This window comes from Molossus molossus, unplaced genomic scaffold (genome assembly GCF_014108415.1).
Source record: "Molossus molossus isolate mMolMol1 unplaced genomic scaffold, mMolMol1.p scaffold_m16_p_4, whole genome shotgun sequence".
In the NCBI taxonomy this organism is placed as follows: domain Eukaryota; kingdom Metazoa; phylum Chordata; class Mammalia; order Chiroptera; family Molossidae; genus Molossus; species Molossus molossus.
This window is the reverse complement of record NW_023425377.1, coordinates 102,043,151-102,063,609: the sequence shown is the minus strand read 5'-3', so window position 1 is coordinate 102,063,609 and position 20,459 is coordinate 102,043,151. Positions and strand designations below refer to the sequence as shown.

General features: G+C 37.7%; 1 protein-coding gene across 12 annotated transcripts in view; it reads right to left on the bottom strand.

Annotated features, from left to right (window-relative positions):
* The window catches only part of KLHL2 (kelch like family member 2), a 99,525-nt gene that overhangs the window by 42,489 nt on the left and 36,577 nt on the right, over positions 1-20,459 (bottom strand). For 9 of the 12 annotated variants that reach the window (XM_036281585.1, XM_036281578.1, XM_036281575.1 and 6 more), the window contains 2 exons: positions 19,670-19,791; positions 1,317-1,479 (listed from right to left, as the gene is read on the bottom strand). In XM_036281585.1, the coding sequence (XP_036137478.1) occupies positions 1,317-1,479; positions 19,670-19,791 (285 nt within the window). The remainder of the gene's footprint in view (positions 1-1,316; positions 1,480-19,669; positions 19,792-20,459) is intronic. The other 3 variants (XM_036281576.1, XM_036281583.1, XM_036281586.1) reach the window with 2 other exon arrangements.

The window sequence follows — 20,459 nt, the reverse complement described above, 5'->3', positions numbered from 1 at the left end:
TATTTAGCTGAAGAACCGAATTGGTTGTATGAGAATTTGTCTTTGGCTTTTCTTAAAATTCCTCATCCCACTCAAAAGGATTACATAAATATCATTACACATTATAGGCATTCCCTAACTTACAAAAGAGTTGTGTTCTAAAAGTTTATCAGACCTACTATGTTTTACTCAAGCACTGTGATTTTTGTTTTCAACCAACCACCCTATACCATTATTTTTTTGATAAATGCAACAACAATTCTGGGAACTTCTCCTTTCCAAAGCTCTGCATGTGCGTGTGCATGCACACGCATTTGTACACACACACACACACACACACACACACACACACACACCCCTTGCCCCGGTCTATGTGCCAAAATGTCCTTTACCCATCAAAGTAAACACGATGGAGTAGAGTTTAGACGAGGGGCTCTCAAATTTGAGGGCTGGAAGAAGTAAGGGTTCCAGAGATTGTTAATGGGAAGTGGTCATGGAAGATCCTATAGTAACTGTCCCTATTGGGTCTCACAGATACAGAGGACTGATGTTGGACTATAACTTACATAAGGTTTACCCTCCAGAAAGATAGTTAAAAAAAAAAAAAAGAAACATCCCAATAATCACTTTTAATATATATATATGTAAATGTTTATAAACTTAAAGCAAAATAAATTACTGGTTACTTTTGTGTTCTTTAGCTACATCCAAAGCTATAACAAGAATCTCTCTCCTCCAGCTGGAGAGATGGGGGATCTGAGGTCCTGCATAGCAACCAAGCTATGGCTTCCCTGACAACAGCAACAAGCCCTCCCTCTGCCACAGGGAGAGGATGCCAGCACAAGAGACTGGAAACCACTGTCTAAGGAGAGGGCTGCCTATGTTGGATCTACTTTTCCACCCCATCCAAAGGCATCTAGATTTGATTGCTTTGAAGATTTCTGAGCAACAAGTTTGTTTCACTGGATTCAAGAGGAGGGTGTAAAAAGCCACAGAGATAAAATGACTTCATTTCATATGTAAATACTTTCTTATATGACTATTCATTTGAAAATCTAAAAGCAAAATACATAGGTATTCAATACTTGCATAAAACTAGCTATTCTATTACTTAGGCCCAATACCAATTTATAGTGTTTTTCTTTTTAAGTTCAGAATTTTATGAGCATGCTTCAATTATGCAGTGCTACCATTATAACATTTTAAATGTATATTTATAAAGTCTAGATTCAGAAACAAGCCATGACTTTCCAGAAATCACTACAGATTCATTTCAGAACCCAAGATTTCCAGACTCCTCCTGGTCTCTAACTAACTCAGTGGTCTATCTGACTTGCCTGCATAGGTGTTGGCCTTGTTCAGGAGGTCTGTGCACGCATGCATATCAGCAAAAGCCCGGATTCCTAAGCAGTTCACAGGGTGAAGCTGAGATTCCAAAAATTCACAGCAAGTCTTCTTCACATCCTGTAACTGTAACAGACCAGCAGCTGGGAGAAGCACCTGTAACAAACAAGCAAGCATGGTAAAACAACTGACTGGAAAAACACTGTCACTATCGCTTCTACAGAGAGCACAAGTGGTCCAGCCATAGCTTATGATTGCATCCAGATCAATACACAGAAAAGTAATGTAACAATTATTTGCAAAAAAGAGTGATGCCTCTTCCTATTTCCCATAATTTCTATGGCACATTTCAAAGGTCTCTTCTTAATCATAAGAATATAAGAGCAATTAGATCATATTCAATTTAATGGTTCGTTGTATAAGCATAAACAAATGTTCCTTTGACTTAAAAACCTAAGTTGTTAGGATGCTAGTGGGGGCTATGGTTCAGTGAAAGTGATTTTGTTCACTTAGTTTGAGCAGTCATGAGCTTCAGTGATTTGTGGAGCAGGAGTGAGCCCAGAGTGATATATACCATAACAAAGCCTCATTTTGTTCTGCCACTGTCTGAACAACACAACAGCTTTCCTTAAGGGGCAGAACAATTGTAAATTCAACAGTCTCTAGCTATAAGCAGACAGTGTCTCTAGAATGTAATATATGCGCTAAAATGGAAAACATAAAAGGTAACTGCCTAATGACTTTTTAATTTGTGTTTTTATTTGAGTAACTCCAAGAAATATTTTTTAATTGTAGGTTATTCTATGGATTTGGCCAGTATCTTCACTATGAATACTACATCCAATACCTCAACTACTTTTCAGATAGGTCAATGATGAAAATATTTTTCTTTGTAGGTGAATTAGTACAGTGCTATGTTAAGGACCATATTTGAAAGTCAAATTAGAAGAAAAACTTCATAAAAAGAAGTTCTCAAACATCTGTTCTTTTATAAAAGCCAAAAAAAAAAAAAAAGCCTCAACTATTAGAATGATGGTCAATTTTAGAAAAGATCATGTTAGCATAACAAAATAAATAAAACCTAAGTTATTTTAATAACTGAGTTTCATATAGGCCAAGCTGCATCCCAAAGAGAAAAAAGAAACAGTAATTTTTAATATCTTTTAAGTTCCCAAATGAATTTAAGTCATTCTAAATATGGAAGAGAAAGGGTACATCGTTTCTTTCTGTAACACGAACTACTCCATTTTCTTAAAGAACCACAGAAACTTGGACTCTCATCTCTATAGTCTGTGTGTGTGTCCACAGGTACAATCAAGTGGTCATGAATTAAGGACTGAGAGAATACCTTGTTTCAGTTCAACTCCACCAACTAATATTCGTGGTTTTCGTTTTTTTAAACATAAAAACAGTATGTAAATATAATGCCCTTTCCTTCTGAATTTAAGAAAAATAAAGTGCAAATAGTGCTGTTTACAGCCAAACCTTTTCTGTGATATGTATAGTGTGTATCATTATGTTATGAGAATGAATCTCCGTGGAAGACTTTAGTTGAGATAATTTGCATATTGGAGGGTTTTCCACACTGGTATAATTGTGCTCTGAAGCAATATAAAGTACATTCCAAGATGCTTAACAAATGCAGCCATTTAATTCAGCAAATACAGATAGTTAAGAAAGAGGTCTTCAGTGTAAGATTCAATCTCTGTGAAATTTGCACAAATAGTAACAATCACCCATCTAATCAACATTTTCCCAGAGACAATACAGTGTAGTACAGTAGTATTCAAATTGTTTGGCAATACAGAAAGACAGAGATACTTAGAGGGAAAAAAGCGGCTGAGCAGAAACAGGCTCACTCACACTGTTGGTGGGGAATGTATACAGGGGTTGGCAGAATTAGGTTTACAGTTGTGAGTATGCGAAACAGTTTATTCTTGTATTACTATTTATTAATGTATTATTTTCCATATGAACAACTGTAAACCTACTTTTGCCTATACTGGTTCAACCTTCATGAAGAGCAATTTGTCTATTTCAATAAAAATTACAAATGCCATATCCTCTGACCCAGCAACTTAAATTACAGATACAGTAATACATGCACAAAATCTCACATGTACAAGATGATCATTAGAGCATTATTGTGAGTTAATAGCAGAAGTTGGAAAAAAAAATATCCATCATAAAGAGACTGATTACTTGTTACTCTGTAGTAATTCAAAAGAATAAAAAACTTTACGAATAGGATAATTTCTAAGATATATTCTTAAGTGAAAAAAATCAGTGTTCAATTCATACTATACTAATGTACACATATACACCCACACTTACACGTATCCACCTAAAAACAGCAGCTATAACAGGCTTAAAATTTTTAAAATATGTTTTTATTGGTATTTTAGAGAGAGGGGAAGGGAGAGGAGAGGGAGATTAAAACACTGATGTGAGAGGGAAACACTGGTTGGCTGCCTCCTGTACACCCCCTACTGGGGATGGAGCCGGACACCTGAGCAAATGCCCTGACCAAAACTGAACTGGTGACCCCTTGGGGCATGGCACAACGCTCAATCCACTGAGCCACACTGGCTGGGCTAGATTTCTTTTTTTTTTTTTGCTTAATTTCAACTTCATCACTACCAAATCCAGATCTACCTTATCAAGAGACTGAAATTCATAAAATTGTAGAATCTCAGATCTGGAGAGGATAAAACAAGTCAAGTAATCCAGGAATATATAAGTTATTTTAACTGTAGGCCATGACGCTAGAAATTCACAAATAATTTTTTATTGATGGCAATGATGAGTCAAGTGCCTCCATGCTTAGCAAATATATATTTAAGTACACATCAAATGTTAGTCAAAGGTATAAAACAAGTGTATTCATCTTTTCCTTTAGTCTCTAAATCCTTCAAAAATGCCTTGGTTTTATGATGCGATTTTACTATGACTAAACTTCAACAGCTCATAATTATAAAATTAATTACATACAGCTTCAAATACAATTAATAATAGGCACAGGCTTACTAATATGACCCCTGGTGACCATCAGTCACTCATGATGAAAACAGGAAAGCAGCTAGGACCACACCAACTTTTTAGATTACTTTATGTATTAGTTGGATAGCCGGCTAAAACAAAACAAAATAAAAAATGCTCCAAATTTTAGATGACTCATATCCCACAATCAGAACCACTCAAAACAGCTGGCAGCCTATGAGCTGGATGCCTTGGGATCAAATCAAATTAAACCTCTTACTTTGATGAAGGAACCAAACCCCAGAGAGGCAAACAACTTGACCAAGTCATGTAGCTGGTCAGTGGAAAGCTAGGGCTATAATCAAATTTGCCAATTCTTCTGTGTTTGTTCCATTATCTTGAGCCCCATCTCAAAGTGCAGAATGGAAGTGTTTGTCTAAGTTCTAAACCTCCAATATTGTTCTTTCAACAAGAGTAATAAAGTTAATAAGCACTTCAACAACGCATTGTTATAGTTGTTTCCCTTTACTGAGTAATTACTGTGTCAGGCACTGTGCTAAGCACTTGGCAGTTAATAATATCTCATTATCTCCATTATATACAAGTGAATACAGAGGCTTGGAGAAGCTGGGTAACTCGCCCAAAGTCACACACCTGGTATGGGACAGGCCGAGTCTGCTATGAGCACAGTATTAAGCAAAGTAGGTATAATGCTTTTAGATGACACAGGGGTAAACATTCTCATGTGAATGGTTAGGAATATGTTTTTATAGTTACCTTCTATTTATTTCAATATAAATTCTTTCTTAAGCAAAAATGGAGTCAATGTAAAGAAAAGCATTAACTATTTAATAGTCTCAGCAGTACAGAACACAGCAAAGTCATGGAGGTGACACAAACTACTAACCTTTAGAGAGGCCTGATTCGGGAGATTTCGTATTCTGATCTTTCAATATCTGACATATCTTTGATTTCTGTGGTTTTTACATAGCACTGGAATGTGCTTTAATCTGGGGCTATCACAATCCCATTGCTTATTTTCTACAAAGTGGATAAACTATACTATTAATAACACATGTGGGAAACACCTAGCAATATAAAGAGGTAGTTCCTTAATTTTCCATTTAGGTCACAAAAACATCTTGGGCATTGTAACCAAGAGGTCTGAAGAATAAAAAAAAAATTTTTTTAAGAGGTCTGAAGAATAAATATATGTCTTTAAATCTAATTTTCCTGAGCTCTGCAAAGAAGCAGCTGAATAGTGCTGTTCTTATAGGAGGTAGAATTATATTGATACAATAAACCCCCGGCCACACAGCATTATGATCTAATGGAAAATCCCCATCAGCTTTATTTTCCATATGTCTCACTGATATCAATGCTGAGACCAATGAAAACAACCTTAAGGCACTCTAAGATCCTGAAATGTATTCCAAAACATCAAAGAAGAAGCAATTATATTTGCTATATATTCTGAATGTTAATGATATATTCTAAGAATCTGAAAGTGGTTAATTCCCATATAGTGTATATACTGAAGGAGGGCCACATTCCAAAAGCTAAATCATATCTCTTGGGTCTGTCGAGCCCTAAGAACAAATGTAAAGCAGGCAGCGTGACTCGGGGCCCAGCCATCACCTCTCCTTCCTACAGCCTTCTCCCTCCATGTTTCTCCTTTAACTCTACTCCATCACCCACTAGACCCTGCTGTTCTCCTGGTCTCAGACCCTTTCTGGTCACTACTAACAGCACTGCTCCATTTCGTTTGCTTCATAACACTTACCACTGTCAAAACTGATCTTAAGCATTTGCTCCCATGTTTACTGTCTCTCACCCGGCAAGAAAATATCCACTCTATGACAGGAGGGTCATGTCTGTTTTACCTCGTTTTATCCTCAGGCACTGGAAGAACATTTAGGTGCCTAATAAATGAATCAACCTGAATGTAAATCAATTTGTCACTCTTGTGAATGTTTGCATTTTAAGAGTTACAATTTTTGATGTCCTTTGACCTAAAAACACAAATTCAATTCCATGGGTCCATATAGGTCTCTTGCGTCCTACTGCAAACCCTCTCGGCCCCACCTCTCCTTGCTCAAGCTGCCACTAGAGCTACCAAGGTCCAAGTAGGCTCTGATGACCTTTGTGAAGATGTTACCTAATAGTGACTCACCAAACCCCTACCAAGTCTCTGTCTGACTTCCCACCCAGGAATGCACCGAAGACTCAAACCTGCCCAATCTGGGAGGTCAGAGGAAATAACGCTTATGGGACCAACCTTGACCAATCAAAAATAGTCCAAAGGAAGATGATGGATAAATACTTTCCCTTTTTATACCCTACACAGCTAGTTCCGAGACAAACTTCCGAAGGCTCCCCAAAAAGGTCCCAGTGAGAATAAATATGTTACATTTAGCCATGAAGCAGATGTATAACACATTTTGAACTGTTTTTCCCTCCGTTACAATTCAAATCCTCCATTCACTCACTACTGCTCTCTTGGATCATTTTCCAAATAAACTAGCTGCACAAAAGCCTTTATTCCAGGGGAATCATGAGACAAACTTGAATGTAAATATGATTAGTTATAAAAATAAGAATACTATAGCTCTGTGTATTCTATTAAAAACTGGAAAGAACTTATGTCCAACAGCAAGACACAGATGAAGTAAATTCTGTATCAATAAAACTGAGTACTTTGTATTAAAAGAGATATTATAGACAAATGTTTAAGACTTGAAAATGTTCCCAATATTATATTTAGTATAAAAAGCTAATTTCTAGCCTGGCTGGTGTGGCTCAGTTGGTTGAGTGTCGTTCCATGCACCAAGAGGTCACTGGTTTGATTCTGGGTTAGAGCACATGCCTGGGTTGCAGGCTCGATCACCGGTGGGGGGTGTTCAAGAGGCAGTTGATCCATGTTTTTCTCTCTCTCTCATCAATGTTTTTATCTCTCTCTCCCCCTCCCACCCTCTCTGGAATAAAAACATATTTAAAAAAGAAAATAATAATTTTTAAAAAGTTAATTTCTAAAAAGAATATACTGATCCCTTTTGTAAACACACATGCACATAAACGGAGAAGTATTAAAGAAATATACTGCAACTGTTAGTAAGGATTATCTCTGGATAGTGGTAGTATGAAGCCTTTTTACTTCTTTGCATTTATTTTTATTTTCTAAATTTTCTCCAATGAATATATACCATTTAAATGATCACATATTATTTAAAAGAAAGTCAAGAAGAAAGTAAAGGAATGCTTTCCTGGATCTCTAGAATTTACCCAAAATAGAAATGGGTAGAGAGAGCTATCTATTTAGTGACCATCACCCACCACTCACCAGAGACTGCCTCAGTTTGGCTGTTCCTCTGAGTATTGTGAGTCTCAACTGCCTTTGATCATCAAGCTAGTGGTTTATAGAATAATAAGTAAGCTTTACACATTACTCTTCTTGTTCATGTCAATACCAACAACACCTTAGGTGCTTGGAGAAACATGAAGCAAAAGAACATGGCCAGCTAATTAAACAACTTCAAATGCTATCATTTTGTTAAATAGAAAAAAAATTTTTTCATCTAGATATGTTGATTCCAACATAAGGAGACACATAAAAGCCTGAAAATTTTATTCTGTGGGTATGTTTTCTGCAATGAACAAAGAAATGGGGGGGGGGGGGGAGATACTGCTGATTAGTGAAGACAAGTAGAACACTAGAGATGGAAGACACCCGAGCCAAACCATTAGCACTCGAATGACACTCTTACACCAGCTGCACATTTTAAAGTAAGATGCTTTCATCCTACTTCATGTTGTTTGACAAGCCAAATTACACATAAGAGGTTTCGCTTAGACAAGTACACTCCTTCTTCTGGCCTATTAGGATCTGTGGTTTATTTTCAGCTTGGGTATTTGTTTACTCCATTGGGGGAAATAATTTATATAGTAAGTCTTTTAAATCCTGAGCCATTAGCAGTGTGTTTATGAGAAGACATGGCCAATGGGTCTGAGTGCTCCGTATATAAGATTTCCAGATGTGTATGAAAAAATGCAAATGTGAAACTCACAACTCAGTCACTACTAACTTTACAGTAAGTGTGCACTGCTAAACAGCAGGTTTTTAATTAATTTCCAAGTTATTTTATATTCATATCAGAAGCACCTGCTTATTTAAAGTGGAAGGGGCTTGCATGCCAGCCAGGACTTAAAAAGAAACAAGCTAACAGCTGTCCAAAGGGCATGAGCAGAGGGAAAAAATTATCCCTACACTTAAAGAAGCTATTTTCCACTGAACTAAAAAAGTCTCATTGTGAAATATAACCTATAACTTTAATTAGCATACATCTTCTAAAATCTGCATCAGGTCCCAGTTTATAAAGAAATCATGTCTCACAAGTTTATTTTCTCAATTGGTTGCTTGATGCTCATTGCACATTTACTCATAGAAACAGTATTAGAAATAGTTATACACCACCACGTCAATGAACATAATATTACTACTTGACTGCTGTGACCTCAGGGCATATTGGGTGCAGGGAAGAAGGAAGAAGAAAGTTTCCTTCCTCTTTCTGGGCTGTAGGCCTGGTCAAGGACAGTTTTGAAATAGGAAATGTCTGTCCTTGGCATCCTGCCACCTCATTTGCATTTCTACATCACAAAGCCCCAAACCTTGGCCACCAGGAGCCAGCCCTCTGTTCTGTGCACCCTGCTATGGTTCTCTACCCAGATCTGCCTTTCCTGATTGCTAAGTGTTTCATCCTCTAAATACACCTTCGCACCTTCCCCTCTCCACATTCCCCTTCCCAAGGGCAGCCGACCTGTCCTTGCTGCCTCCATCTAGGGCCCACCTAGTGGGCATCAGCAACGCGGCCCTCCTGTGCTGTGCACTGACCGGTTCCCCGGAGGCTGAAATCCTGCCCCTGGGTTCTTGCCCAGGAGATGCAGAGTGCTTGTTCCCAGGCTCCTCTCTTCCTGTCCCATTCCTGCCAGGATCTCCTCCCTGGCTCAGCTTCCATTCATCACACAGGGCCTGCCTATCCTAGTGGGCATTCCCTTCTTGTTCATTTAACAAATATTTATTGAGCTTCTGATAACTACCAGTCACCAGTCTGGTTCTAGAGATATGGCAGTGAACAAAACAAATACTCCAGCCATCCTAGAACCTAGATCCGAACAGGCAGTGCTTACATTTAGTCCGGACATGTGCAGCGTGCACCATCCTAGCATTCTTGCCCTTCAAAGTGGCCTTCACATTTCAAAATCTAAAGTCCACAAACACTGAAGGATTCAGGAGCTGTAAACATTAACCCCCAATCTGTCACTGGGTTCCCATAAAGCCTCAGGAGCAGAAAAGCGTTGCATGAAAAGAATGGAGAATGAAGTCACAGTACAGGCTCTAGAGTCAAGAGAACTCTATCCTTGAATGTTGGATGTGCTCCACACTGGCTGTGTGACCCTATAAAATCACAGCCCCTCTGAGCTGCAATTCTCTAACTTGTAAAAAACAACCGTCTGTTCAGGAAGTTATATAAACTAAATGAAGCCAGTTCTTAGCAAAGTGACTGGTCAGTGGAAGGCAGGCAGCCCCTTCTTCCCAAATAAATATTTTATTCTATTTCTACTATCGTTTATCAGAATCAATCCATTTTAATCTCTTCTCCTTTAGTTCTTTCTCTCAAAAAGTATTACAAATCAAAACACATAACTGCTAGCTAGTCTCCCGAGTAACTGAACATGAATTCACTCCCACAGATCAAAATTTCCTCCTGTATCTCCATTGGATCTCCATTCTTCCTTTCCACCTCACAATTTCATGAACAACAGACTAACAGATTATCACTGTCTCCATATCCACATTCTGAACAGACTAACAGATTATCACTGTCTCCATATCCACATTCTGAAAACAGAATTTAAACCGGTTAGATCAGGGTGGGAAGACTGAGGCATCAACCCACTGTCTAAAGAAAATAACTGGGACCAACGAGTACCTTCAGTTGGCCTCAAAAATATATTTATTAATTAAAATGGGAGGGGGGCAGAAGTGGGGAGGGAATGTCAATGGGGAAAAAAGAAGTGACACCTGTAATATTTTCAACAATAAACATATATTTTTTAAAAATTAAAATAAGGAAGCAAGTTTACGGGACTAAGATTATCAGTTAACCCAAAGAACAGAGGTTAAGAGCTAAGTCTCTTACTACACGGGACTAACGGCTCGTCTGGCTTTTCCAAGGTGCTGCATGGATAGGTTTATCACTGTGAGTGATAACTGCTAAATTAACTGACCAATATAATTTTCAAATAACTTATCTTCTTTGCCTCCTGTTTGTGGCAGCCATTCCCTAGACCAAGGGAAGAAATCCGAACAGCTCCCTGAGCCCTTGTATTTATGACACACAATCTGCCCTGCCCCCTGCCTTGCCTCTGTACCTGCTCCTTTTTCATCTTCTTTCTAAATGGATTTATATTATTCAGAGGCCCCACTGATTACTGAGTTTATTCCAACAGAAGTTTTTTCCAAGGCTGAAGAGGCCACAAAAATTTTTTTAAGTTTTTTTTTTTTTGTATTCTTAAATATAAAGCTAAATCAAAACACAGACACACAGAAGACATGCACACACACACACACACACACACACACACACAATACACTCTTACTTCATGGACAAATAACTCTTTTTCAGTTACATGTTATTATTTTTCACAAGAAATTATTTTATATTCTCTCCTCCCAACCTTGTCTGTAATGAAACTATCTCCCAACTTTATTTCTCAAAGCCTAGGCTTGACATGAAAAAAAGCAAGATATAAAATGAGATCAGATTATTGCTAGGTAATGAAAAGTGAGAAAACACATGATAAAAAGCACAGGCTGAACAAAATAATAAAATAGCAAGTAAAATCACATTTAGTAAGCAATTAAATAATTTCATCCATCTTCCTGATGCCTCTCCCTAACCCCAACTGGAGCTTAATTATATGTGTTGTTCTCAGTGATCCTTATCAAAGCGCTTTAAGTCTTATTTATAATAGCCAAGACCTGTAAACACATGTCCATCAACATGCTACATACATCCATGCAATGGAGTCCTCAGCAATAAAGAGCAACAAATGACTGAAACATGCTGCAGCACAGATGCATCTCACAAGTGGAACGCTGGGCCAAAGCAGGCCACCTCAGAGAATGCATTCTGTATGATCCCATTTATAAGAAGTTCAACAACAGGCAAAACTAATCTACTGGAGTAGAAATCGTATCAGTGGTTGCCTGAAGTCCAGGATGAGGGATTTACTGGGAAGAAGTTTGAAGTTATAAATGCTCAATGTCTTGATTCAGGTGTGGGTTAATGGGTGCATGTACTTGTTAAAACGTAGTAAATGAAATAATTAAGATCTACGGTATATAAATTATACCCCACAAGGGGAAAAAAAATGAGTGCTTTGCCCAACCGGTGTGGCTCAGTGAACTGAGCGTTGTTCCATGGACTAAGAGGTCCCGGTTTGATTCCTGGTCGGGGCACATGCCAGGGTATCAGTCTCGATCTCCAGTAGGGGGTGTGAAAGAGGCAAGTGATCAATGTTTCTCTCTCACATCAATGTTTCTATCTCTCTCCCTTCCTCTCTCTCTAAAAAAATCAATAAAAACATTTAAAAAGAGAGAGAGAGAGAGTGCTTTATGCCCACAATAAGAGATCAACAAGAGGTCAGTGGAAGGCATTTATCGATTATGAAACAACATTATTAAATGGAAAGTAATCCTATCTGCTAGACTCCAAACTAAAAAAGTAAGCAAAAGCAAATGTATTTACATGACCAAACTTCTACATTAGTACTCATAAAGTTAATTTAGAACAGCAGCTTGTGAATATGTTCTATAACTATATATGTTAAACAGCTATAGAGTTATTATTATTATGATTATTGTATTTTAATCCTCACCCGAGGATACTTTTACATAGAGTAGAAGAGAGAGAAAGAGAAAAAAACATCAATGTGAGAGAGACACATCGATTGGCCGCCTCCCACACGACCTCTACTGGGGCTGGGAATCAAACCTGCAACCCAGGTACATGCCCCTGACTGGGAATCGAACCCATGACCCCTAACGTACGAGGGTCAACACTCTAACCGCTGAGCCAAACTGGCCAGGGCTAGAGTTCTTTTTTACAAAAAATAAAGTTTTCATAAATTCTATATCCTAGGGAAAAGGTCAAGTACACTTAAACCAGATGATCTTCAAAAGTACATTAATTTACTAATCTGACAATAGGATTAAGACATCGAGTTCTAAAAGGTAATAACATTTTTAAAAATTGTACGTCAGTAATGTTAGAGACTATAAAACCTCCAGCTGCTCTCAAAGCAAATATGCCAGAACCACCGATTACTTCACAACTCTAGATCTCACCACCTAACAGGTTTGGAAAGGGGACCCTGAACACTGACCAGAAGCCTGACACAAACACGCTGTCCCACTCAGGCCCCATTACTAAACAGTGAAGGTAAGGCTCAAAGATCCAAAAATAAATCTACCTAATAGGGACCTTGGTGTTTTCCAACTTTTCTCATCCCTGCTGAAATTACTACCACGTTGCTATAACATGTTATGTCATAATCAGTATACACTCACTTTTTGTTCATCAAGATGTACCACATGAAGCTACTTAAAACATGAACTGCAAAAATGACTCAATTCTGTGAACATCTTCAAGATTAAACATTTCAATAATATACAACCACAAGTAACTTAATTACTAATGTTTCTGGAATACCTAGCTTTCCTCCAAATACAAACTTAAAAAACCATTTCAAGTTCCATGCCCATCAAGTTTAATAAGCTTATAGATTTTCTCAAACTGGCTGACCGCAATGTCATATTAAATTTCAAATAATAAGCTTTTCATATGTTCTATATTCCTAGCTTATATAAATGATCATTTAACTGGCGTACATAGAGAATGAATACTCTAGTCAAATGTTTTGATTAACATTATGAGGATTAAAAATCATTAACACTGCCCTGGCTGGTTTGGCTCAGCAGTTGGAGCATCGGCCTGCGGACCAGGGAGTCCCGGGTTCGGTTTCCGCTAGAGGCATGTACCAAACAAACAAACAAAAAACAAACCATCAACACCATCACTACCAGGAGACTCCTGCTGCCCCCTGCAACACCTCATTCAAACCTGAATTTGTCACTCATCCTTGAACATTTTACTTTGGACTGCATGCTACCCTCACTTTAAAAAAATCTTTTGAGCCCTGGCCAGTTTGGCTCAGTGGTTAGAGTGTTGGTCCATGGACCAATGAGTCTCGGGTCTAATTCCGGTCAAGGGCATGTACCTCAGTTGCAGTTCGTCCCTGGCCCTGGTCAGGTGGCTCTATCACATCGATGTTTCTCTCTGTCTCTCTCTCTCCCTCCCTCCCACTCCACTGATAATAAGTAGAAAAATATCCTGGGGTGACGAATTATAAAAAAAAAAAATGTATTGAGTGCTTGCTCTCCCATATCAGTGCCCCTATTCTTGGCTCCATTCATTTCTGACTCGAGCCTCGGTTCCAATCAGCATGTGAGGTCCCACCATACCTCACCTCTTCATAAACCAGTTATCTAATGAGTGATGTTACACAAGCTTTATATAAGAGAAAACAGAATTAATCCCCTTTTACAGACAAAATGAGGCTCAGAGAAGTTCAGAAATTTGGACAAGGTCACATGGTGTTTAACTAGCAAAGCCAAGATTCAAATCCAGTCTAAGTCTATACTCTGTTTATTATGCTTTGTTCCTTGTTCATTTTTTGTAGCACCAGAACTTAGCAAAGGTCCAAGGACTTAGCAGATATTCCACCAATGTCTACTTAATTGATAGCGTCTTCATTATCCATTTTTAAGATAAATATCCACCTGATGGGAATCACATGTCAGTGTGTATGTAAACAATGCAGAAATGCATATAGCAAAAGCACTCTTTACCAACCTCTGCTCACCTACTTACCAGACTAGCCAATTCTCCCCAAGTGCTCTGTGAAGTACACTATGGCACATGCTTGCACATTTCTGTCCCTCCATCTGAGTTGCACTTTATCAACTCATATATGTTGGATTTGCTCCCAGATCTATTTGTGACACCTGCACTTGTTATTGAAATCACACAATTTAAAGAAATATGTGTAATCCAATAAAGTGTGAGTGTAAAAAGAGAGCTGCTTCTCTGAAGACTTAAGTTGAATGCTTTAGAATCACCTGACCAATGTGTTAATGCAAAAAAGAAACTTTTTAATCAAATTAGACATGAGAGGAATGAAACAGAAATTATGTAATTGAAGATGATTTCACACTGAAGTTTCTTTTTAAGTGTTTCAGTTCTTGCTGTACTTAAAAAAACTGGGAAATGAGAACTGACACATCATTATGATGTGGTATATCTGTTAAGAGCACACGGCTCTCCAAGCAGCTGACTATACTTAGTTTCACAACAAAAGACTGGCATACAATTTGTACAGTTACATGTTGTAAATTGAAATAAAATATTTAGAGTATACAGTGCATGTATTCTTTTGTTAATGGTTTCTCCACTTTAACAGCCTTTTTGATGAAGTGGTTAACTGTGTTAACAAGTCTCCTACCACAGAAGCCCCTCCTGTGATGCCCTCCTTTTAGGAAGGACTCACAGAAAGAGCACCGTGCAACAACATACTGCTGGCACTTCCTGTCTAAAACAAACAAAACCAACCTGTCCGCACCACCAATAAATGGATACACTATGTTGAATTTTCTACTGCAGTGAGATTGTGTTAAACACTCTTGTGGGTTCCTTACCAAAAATTAATTTTAAAGGTCTCTTGAAAAACTCTCACTTAAATTCTATTCTATTCCTTTTCTAAAAGGATGAGATTTTCTATCTCAAACAATTTCAATTTCAATGTTAGTTTCATGAACTGTTTAAAACCCATCCATTCAAAATGATCAGAGGCTTATTAAAATCTTCTGAGATGATAAAAGTTCTAATGTAGACAGAACCTGTGGCTGAACAGTCATAATGCTTTGGAATAAGAGCAGGTACTTACATTTGTCATTGTCTACTAACATTCTTACTTTTGTTTTCACACAAACATCAAGGGAAAAGCTCTTACCTACTTTTAGCAAGCCAAAAAAAAAAAAAAAAAAAAAAACACCCAAAAGCTGAGAAGTAAAATGTATGGAACAAAACCACAAATTTAGCAATAAAGTAAGTATTTTTAAAAATTCAAGCTCCTTTAGGATTTTCCAAAAGTGTTCATCAACATATCAAATGAAGAATAGTAAATCTTCAATAATTTTTGTATTAAAAAAATACATTTTAGTTACAAAAGTATTTTTATTTTTTAATTTATAAACTCTCTTTTTAAGCAATACTAGTTAATTACAACTTAATAGTTGTTGTGTGATTTCAACTAATTACTTAACCTTCCTGAGCTTCCTCATTTGCAAAATGGAGTAATATCTACCTAATTTGGTAGTGAATATGTAAAATGCCTAGCACATAATTGAAAGTAAACCTATATGAAAACCCTTCATGTATATAAGTATTCTTAATAATAAGGGAAGCAAAGAAACAACAAAGTACATGAATTCTCTCAAAGAATGTGCAAAACTGTGCACATATGCTTACATGTAGTACTTTCCTTGGAAAAGGATCCAGTTTTTCATCAGATTCTCAAAGGAGTCCATGACCCCAAAAAGTTTAAAAGCCTACTTTATAGCTGCCTTTGGCTTTATTTTCTCTGTTCCCAGATTCATAAAGCTTATAAAATTTGACTGAAAACTCTAGAAACAAGCTAAATTTAAACTACTCAAGGACAACAACAACAAAAAGTTCCATTAAAAGCACAGTCATGCTAAGATATGCATTCTCCTTTTATTTCTCTTTTTAAAAATAAAGAAACTTAGCCTGGCCCATGTGGCTCAGTGGACTGAGCATGTCCCATGGACTGGGAGGTCCCGGTTCAATTCCCGGTCAGGGCACTTGCCTGAGTTGCAGGCTTGATCCACAGGTGGGGGTGTGCAGCAGGCAGCCAATTGATGTTATCTCTCACATGGATGTTTCTCTCTCTCTCTCTCTCCCTTCCTCTCTCTCACTAAAAAAAAAAAAATCAATAAAAACATAAAAATAAACAAACTTAAATTCACTTGGCTTAAATTTTTTCCCAGCCTTGCTGTAATTAAAATACCCAAATTCAAAACCAAAGTTTAAAACAACAACAACAACACATACACACAAACAGGGAAACCTTAAACAGCCAAGAATTAAAGCCCAGTACTTGTATAATAAATACAGTAACAACTGAACCTTCTTTAGAGTTAATTTTTCAAATTACTTTATTCCCTCATTTTGACTCAAAGTTAACAATCTTCACTTCAAGCACCTTTATATATATATGCACTTTAATATGTGTAATAAGGAGACTGTCATATCACAGAAGGCACCCTAAACTAGGAATCAGGGAAACCAGGGTTATGGTCCTATTCTGTCACTAACCGACTCACACGGCTGGATCTCAGGCATTCTACGGTACTATAACTACATAAAAACATGCAATCCCAAAGTAAAAGACTAAGGTACCTGCTATTCTAAAATTTCACTTTATTACTAAAACAGAAAATTACAAAAGGGAGGTCACCTGATAAGAGATTTGATTCTAGGTCTAATGAGAAAATATACCTAAAATAATAAACCTCAGAATTACAGACAGTTCTGTCCCCACTGTGGACACTCAGAAATAGAGCAGGGCTTCCATTGGGATCATTCCAAACTTTAGCTTAACAAGAATAAGAACACCAGACACCTCCCACCACACCAAGCCTTTCCTTAAGGTGAACAGCATTTGCAAGAAGGATTTAACAATGCAGAGACACACAAAAATATTGATAGGTAAACCCTTATTTGTATTTCATTGAAAAATACTTGTTATGAAAAAGGCAGCCTATTTTAATTAATTTTATTTTCAAACTGCCTTTTCCAAAACAAGTATTTTTCAATGGAATATAAAATAAGGCTTTACATACCAAGATACCCCTATGCTGAAGAGATATCCCTCTTTCCACAAAAAAACAACTGTATGAATGTTAATTAAGCATTGAATAAGTGGGCCAAATAGAACTCCTGTAAAAGCTACACAATAAACACAAAAGGCAAATTAGCACGGCAAGAGGTTTTCTGAAAGGCTGTGATGACTAATATTTCAGGATTAGAACGTGATACTTATTAAAGGAAACATGAGAGGCTCCACCACAAGAACTATCACAAATGTGTTCAGGGCTGAATCACACAGTCTAGTCTCTTAGGCCTACATCATCTTTTCCAATTTCCCCCTATGTGGTACACCATGTGAACCAAAAAAACCATCAGTAATTCATTTGTTGAAGGTCAGATATAAAACACAACGAGGCCCACACACTCAAGATTAAAAAGAAGAAGCAAAAAGAAATCCAAAATAAGGTCTTGTTGAAAAGAACACCACAGATTCCAGCAAATAGCATAACCACACAGAAAAGACCAGAATGAGATGACATGTCGGTCCTATTATCACATGACACATACCAAACACTTTCTGCCATGTTAAAAAAAAAATGTTCACCTCACACCTGACTCACAACTTTATACACGATTTCAGTATCAACCAAGGTTTTTCAAATGCCTTACCTCATGAGCAACATTTCCAAGCAAAGGTTAATGAGGCCACCTGGGAAAGATCACCAGTGCCAATATTTCAGATCTAATAGCAGGTCTTAACAAGCTGAAGTGCAAAGATTCCAGTCTCCATATTCAAATATTTTGTAGCACCTTTCAACTAATTACAAGGGACAAAAGACTGAACCTATACAATTTTCTGTTTGTGCAAGTAGAATTTAGAGATTATTTCTTAAGAAGTTAGTCCCAATTCTTTTTGTGGTCCTCAAAACACAGTTTAGCCCTGGCCAGTCTGGCTTAGTGATTAGAATGTCAGCCCGAAGACTGAAGGGTCTTGGGTTTGATTCCGGTCAAGTGCACGTACCTGGGTTGCAGGTTCAATCCCCAGTCCAACTGGGGTCATGCGGGAGGCAACCATTTGATATGCATCTCTCCCATCAATGCTTTTGTCTCTCTCTCTCTCTCTCTCTTTCTCTCTCTCTCTCTCTCTCTCTCTCCCTCCCTCCCTCTCCCTCCCTTCCTTCCTTCTTTGCACTCTCTGAAAAATCAATTGAAAACTATCCTTGGGTGAGGATTAAAAAAATAAAGCACACACACACACAATTTACCTGTTGGAGGAGTATAAATAAATAAAAACTTTTAGATGGCAATTTGGTATATCTATCAAAAATTAAAATCCACATGTACCCTTTGACCCACTAATTACATTTTGAGAAATCTATCCCATGAAATTTTTGGAAATGTTGATTCACTACAGCATTTTGCAAAGGAAAAAAATTGTATATGCTGATTAACATATGGGGTATGATAAAAGAATGAGCTGGACCCATATGTATTGATGGGTAAAGAACTCCAAGGCACTTTGTTCAGTGAGAAAAGCAAGTTGCACAACAGATATAGTAAAAATATACTATGTCAAGAAAATGGGGTGTGTGTGTGTGTGTGTGTGTGTGTATGTGTGTAACTGCACAGAAATATGGTCTGAAAGGGTTCGTACCAAACAGAGGCTATCCTCTGAGGAAAGAAAGTGGATCAACGTGTGTGGGTCGGGGTGGGCATGAAGGGAAGTGCAGTTTTTTTGGTATGTGCCTCTAGTGGAAACTGAACCTGGACTCTCTGGTCCACAGGCCGACGTTCCAACCGCTGAGCCAAACCAGCCAGGGCGGGAAGTGCAATGTTAAAGATGAACTTTCACTTTCTATGTCCCATACATCTGTATGACTTAAACATTTAAATCATAAAGATAAAACATCTGTTCTTTATAGAAAGTAAGAAAGATAAAATGTCTAATTTTAGCTAAACTAGAAACACTTAAAGAGAATGCTAAAATAATAAAAGAAGTAAAGGCTGTTGGTAGTAAAAAAACATCCCTTGTAGACTTTAACCTTCAAGGGAAAAGAGACAAATGTGGGCAGCATCAATCAGTATTTATAAGTGAATATGACAGTGTTTTCATAAAAGAACAAGTGTCATTCAGAGAACAAAAGGTTTGTATCTTGCAACTGTAAGAATATAAAAAAATACTGAAATCAGAAACATTATTATAAAGATATAATTATTCTAGATGTCTCTCAGAAATACAGTTTTAACAATAAATTCTATTACTTTTGTACAAAATGTATTCTGGGTGGGTACGCGCTTTGGATTTTAAAAATTGGCATATTTATAAAGCGCTAAATGTTAGGCGGTATTTATCTTACCTGTACATTTTCTTCTGTGACCTGGATTTCTGCAGTGTAAACATAATCGATTAGCATCCTCAGGGTCCAGCCATCTACCTCTTTTATTCGAACTCTCTTTGCTCGGCTCTCACTCATCTCACCTAAAACACAAAGGAGTTAAGAGTGATGCTACAGCAACACACTGCTGCGGAAGTCTCAGTGCCAAGACAGATTGATCTATTTTCTCAGTAGGCAATGGATCGGCCACTTTTTACAGGCCTAAAACACTCCTTCACCTCCCCTGAAAGCTTACCTGAGTAAACCATAAGATGTACTTCTGTCATCACTTGTACCTGAAGAATCACATCACAACAATCAACGTGCCACGTGTCTAACTGCATGAATATTATAACACCTGTGTCACAGTTCAGCACCTGATGCTGTCCGTGGGGTTTTTAGGCCCATTCTGAGCAGTTTTGTCCCTTTTTTGGATTTCTACTCATGATCACAAGAGTCACAATGTCAGTCCCTCTGGCTAACAGCAATGAGCACTTGCTGGTTAGCAGCATCCATTCCACCAGCATGGCCTGCACTGGGCAAAGGCTCTGCCATCAGGGGGAGGGCACAACTCTGACGCAGGAACACAGGTTACATAAGATGCGGAGGGAATGCAAGACAAAAGAGGGATCACAAAAGCATCAGTCGATGGCAAAGGCTTGTTACAAAGATCTTCTAGCCCAAGTTCTGTTCCTGTTTGTAACTTCATCCTGAAATCACTTCCAGACCAACATTTATTACCAAAGCCAGACACCCTTCTAAGTCACTGCCT